At 39.5% G+C, this 5,000-nt stretch overlaps 2 protein-coding genes and 1 non-coding gene across 3 annotated transcripts in view; 2 read left to right on the top strand and 1 right to left on the bottom strand.

Annotated features, from left to right (window-relative positions):
* The window catches only part of LOC119580078, a 4,569-nt gene extending 3,774 nt beyond the window's left edge, over window positions 1-795 (bottom strand). Inside the window, exon 1 of the mRNA XM_037927982.1 lies at window positions 550-795. Within this exon, the coding sequence (XP_037783910.1) occupies window positions 550-606 (57 nt within the window). The 5' untranslated portion in view covers window positions 607-795. The remainder of the gene's footprint in view (window positions 1-549) is intronic.
* Window positions 1-5,000, top strand: part of LOC119580077 (trypsin-1-like) — a 21,484-nt gene that overhangs the window by 4,486 nt on the left and 11,998 nt on the right. The window lies entirely within an intron of this gene.
* Window positions 4,062-4,133, top strand: Trnaq-cug. Its single transcript has one exon. It is a non-coding gene; the product is annotated as a tRNA-Gln (tRNA).

Below are 5,000 nucleotides of genomic sequence, written 5' to 3' on the forward strand. Positions count from 1 at the left end.
TCGGTCATTGGCATCTACACCTGTTGGCGCTCCGGCAAAGGTTAATAAACTTCCCTCGTGCATTTTTTGGCACTATAGTCCTCGCAGACTCTAGCAATTTATTATTAGTAATCAAAGAAATGCCCTAAACATTTTTTTTCCCCTAGCATACCCGTGGTGGAAGTTTCTTGTTCCTTGCCGGAGCGCGAAGGGCGACTACACCTTAACATTATTAATTGGATTGGATTTCAATTATATGATACATGTTGAATGATTCGTCTTTCCCTCATACAGTCTCCTGTTCTCGCCTTGTATTAGGGCCTTCAGCACAACAATGTGTGTTCTTCCGAGTCTATAACACCCACAGTGGTTTTCAGTTATAATACCTATATTTACTAATGCCTTCGCAACCGTAAATCCATGCAGCTCGAATTTTAGTCACTTTGTTGTCTTTGTATCACCAAACAATAAAATCCCTTTCGCTTTTGACGATTTGCACACACGCCCTACAGTAAGTTACCTAATAATGATAATAAGTACATGATAAGATTCAAAAGCAATTAGACTCACCTGAAACAACACCAAGATCACTGTCATCGCACCCAACACATGCATTTCCACACGCATATTGCTATCTGTGATTATAACAAATATCCGTCTTTATCAACCTCTATTAGGTTAACTGTTTCCTCGTATTTCCTGTATTTACGCGTAACTCGGTTTTCTTTTTTCCGTTCTGTTGTGTAATTATTGTCTTAAGAGTGTTCCATACACCTTTCCCCGCCCCAATTGAAAGCGTGACTGGTAAACTTGCTTTTGACTCACGATTTTCTTCCAACCGGTAAACTGGGCAAATGTAGTTCGGTCTTTTAGGTAACTACTGTCTTGTCCTTTTTTTATTTTCTTTGTTTATATTTTCGTTTATTTTTGGCCGCTTTAAAATGTTGATTGTATGGTTTTTAGTATGAGAGGATTTCGGATATAAAATGTTTTATTTTTTAGAAGTATTGGTGAAGGATAGAATTTGTGATTGCACACACACACACACACACACACACACACACACACACACACACACACACACACACACACACACACACACACACACACACACACACACACTCATTCACTCACGAGAACACATTACAAACACATAATTACGCACAAAGTGAACGTATACGATAACAATAATTTAGCAAGGTTGAACGAACCCCGTATAGGAAGGCATAGTAAAATTCATCCCGGAAGGTAAACGAACCTGCATACAATTCATTACCATTTTTTTTTTTTTCACGCACCAAAGTCAAGGTTACATGACTTATAGGCCTACTTCACTAATAGGCGGAAAGACAGAGGTCGTGGGTGGGGGGGGGGGTGCGGTTAGAATGTGGCTTTGTTCACATTATGAGGAAGTTTTTACATGTTTGTTAATTACTCTGTAGAATGTTGACCCCGGCGTATGTACTAATGTTATTGTATTTAAGTGTTTCAAGTCGGATAAAATTAGATTTACTTATACATTTATCGTATACATGTAGGTACGTGTGTTGAGCGTATTTTTTTTTTTTTTTTTGTGTGTGTGTGTGTGTATATGGGCGTTATGATTATGTGTATATATACTGTACATAAAGATATACATACTTATTGTTACACCACACATAACTTACGTATACATACACACAAACACAAAATCACACACACACACACACACGCACGCACACACACACACACACACACACACACACACACACACACACACACACACACACACACACACACACACACACACACACATATATATATATATATATATATATATATATATATATATATATATATATATGAGTATGTATGTATGGTATGTTTGTGTGTGAGTATGTGTACATATATACATACAGACGTGTATATATATATATATATATATATATATATATATATATATATATATATATATATGTGTGTGTGTGTGTGTGTGTGTGTCTGTGTGCGTGTGCGTGTTCGTGTGCGTGTGCGTGTGCGTATGCGTGTGCGTGTGTGTGTGTGTGTGTGTGTACATGTGTGTATATATACATGTATATATGCAAATGTGTATAAATAATTAGATAAATAAATATACGTATATAAACAAACAAACAGATGTGTGTGTGTCTGTGCGTGTAATATATATATATATATATATATATATATATATATATATATATATATATATATATATATATATATATATATATATATATATATATATATATATATATATACGTTGCATACACATGCATAGTCATCTTCCCGGAAAATAAACAGACCTCAGTAAATGAGTCATCTCAGGTATCTCGTCAACAATTTCCTATAAAGCCATCCCCCTCTCGCCCTCAACCCTTTACACACCCGCCCGCTCCCACATATCGGTCAAGGGCGTGACACACTGCTCTCCATATAAGCGTGCTTTCATGCCTAGTATGTCTTTTGTCATTGAGTATGACGCTTTGTGAAGCCCGGTTTCACTAATCCGCGTTTTAATTTGTCATATGCTTGGTTTAAACGATGATATGGCAGTTACACTTACTTTAAAGGAAAGGTTGTGCCGGCGACCTTTTTGGAAGTACGCGACCTTGCTGCTTTGTGGAAGGAGGCCAAGGTCAGTCTTGCAATGGTGCTATGTCGAGGGTGGGGCTGGGGACGGGGTGCAACTTGCTGACTGCATATTGTTCATAATTTATGGTGCGTTTGTTTGGCGGAAATGGAGTTTTGATGAAGAGTGGCATTGACATTGATCCATGTTTAGAATTATTCATTGCTGTTGACCAAAGCTCTGAGGTCTGAAGCCTTTCAACAGCTTTGGCCAGCAATAAATTTGAATATATTAAAAGCTTTCGATTACTAATGAAATTAGTATACAACATTCAACAACGAAATTAATCTTCCTTCTGCCCTCTCTCTTCTTTTCTCTCCTCTCCTCTCCTCTCCTCTCTTATCGCCCTTCGCCCCCCACTCTCTCTCTCTCTCTCTCTCTCTCTCTCTCTCTCTCTCTCTCTCTCTCTCTCTCTCTCTCTCTCTCCTTATCTGTGTATACATCCGCCCACATGCCTCCTTCTCCGTTTACCTTATTAGAAACACAAAAGGGTCAATGAAGACAAAAAATTATAAGGAAAAAGACATATATCACACCGTATGCCTCCTGGCATAAAATCGTAAGAAAAACACGCCGATTAAACAGCCACCCGCCGTATTCAACAGAGTCGCATGTTGGGCCCACGAGCCGTCTCGAGCGTTGAGGGAAGACTTTATGGCGCGCTGTTGGCCGCTCCACGTGGGGACCGTTCCCGCGTGCACCTTTTGACTCCATTTGCGATTGCGTCGGTCGCGCTCGCTCGCTCACGTGGGAATCATTTCTCTCGGGACACTTTTTGCGTTCCTTTATCTCTTTTTTGGGGGCATTTATTTCCTTGCAATTCATTTCATTACGGCGGAGAGTATAGAAAGTATATATAATCCTATACGTCATAATGATATAAAGAAAATCGAGTCCATGATACGATGCGGGTGCGGCCGAATATACAAAGAATACCCACGTATGTCCATTTCTTCATTTCCCTTTTTTTTTAAGATTCCTCACGACTCCCTTCCATGGATTGGCCTCGAACGTGCTTTGTGTCTTGGCAGAGGTCGTCAGGTAAGGGTTGTCACATGTCCCTCGCTCCACGCGCGGCCCACCACCCAACAGCGCTCCATAAGACCCTTTGTTCGTCAGCTGTTTTGCGTGCGTCACTCTTCCCTTCCCCCCTCCTTCGCCCCGCCTACTGACCCCCCCCCACCTCCTGCGGCTGCCTCCTCCCCCTCCTGTTTCTCTCTCTCTCTCTCTCTCTTCCTCTCTCTCTCTCTCTCTCTCTCTCTCTCCCTCGCTCTCTCGCTCCTCCTCCATGACGCATTTTCTCGCTACGAGGTTATTCGTTCGTTGTGGAATTTTAACAGTAAAATACGGCGATAGATTATATTGTGGCATTCTATCAATAGCACAGACACGAGAATGAATTATACATTTAGTGATTCTTTACACAATTCCCCTTGCACCATGTAGGCAGAGCGGTCCCATGGTGTAATGGTTAGCACTTTGGACTCTGAATCCAACAATCCGAGTTCGAGTCTCGGTGGGACCTTGAACATTTTTCCGTCGTGTTATTGTTGTTCTTCGGTCTCTTTGGCGTGTTATTCGTTCAGCATGGTAAAGGTATAAATATTCCTTTTTTAACTGTGGAAGTTTGTCATGATTGGTATTTCCGCTCGCTATTGATTAAATTCGGAGCCTACATGATGGCCTTTGGAAACCTCACTCGTCCAATAATTGCCAAAATGGACGAATTTTTGTCTCGCATTGTTGCAGTCGTGGTCACAATTCGAGAAGAAATTATAACGTAACAAAGGAAGTTTCGATTTTCAAAACTATTCAGAATTATCAATGCAAAAAGTCGGTTTCTGGTCGTCTTCGGGTTCAATTTTGCCAAATATTCTCACCATTTCATTTCTTTCCGTTTCGTCCAAAATGAGTAAGTAACGTTTTGAAGATTCGATAATTCCAATTTCCGGAACATTAGTTTATACTTTTAAAAACTGCAAAAAATAACAACACAATATCTTGGCAATCTGACACATCTTTAGAAAGATCAACAAGAATAATAATTTGTTTTCAAATTTGCATGAACGAATTTGAACAGCGTTGATTATGACGTCATCAACCTTCAAGACGCATCTACGAAACGCTTTTGCATAAACAATAATGGGTTAGAAATGACCTTTATAAATTTTAATGTTTCTTTTTTTGCACTAGATGTGATAGTAGATTATCATTTAATAGAGTCCTTTGTTTATTATTACTAGATAACAACAAAAGTTTATTTAATAAAGGAGTCCAGATATAATCAACCTCTTAAACTCCGCCCCTATTTTCTTTCTAGTGCCATTTAGTGTCAAAGTTTCTCTTGCTACTAATGTCGACTATGGGGTATCTCGACTCTAATTTGATTCGT

The sequence above is a fragment of the Penaeus monodon genome, chromosome 13 (genome assembly GCF_015228065.2).
Source record: "Penaeus monodon isolate SGIC_2016 chromosome 13, NSTDA_Pmon_1, whole genome shotgun sequence".
NCBI lineage: Eukaryota > Metazoa > Arthropoda > Malacostraca > Decapoda > Penaeidae > Penaeus > Penaeus monodon.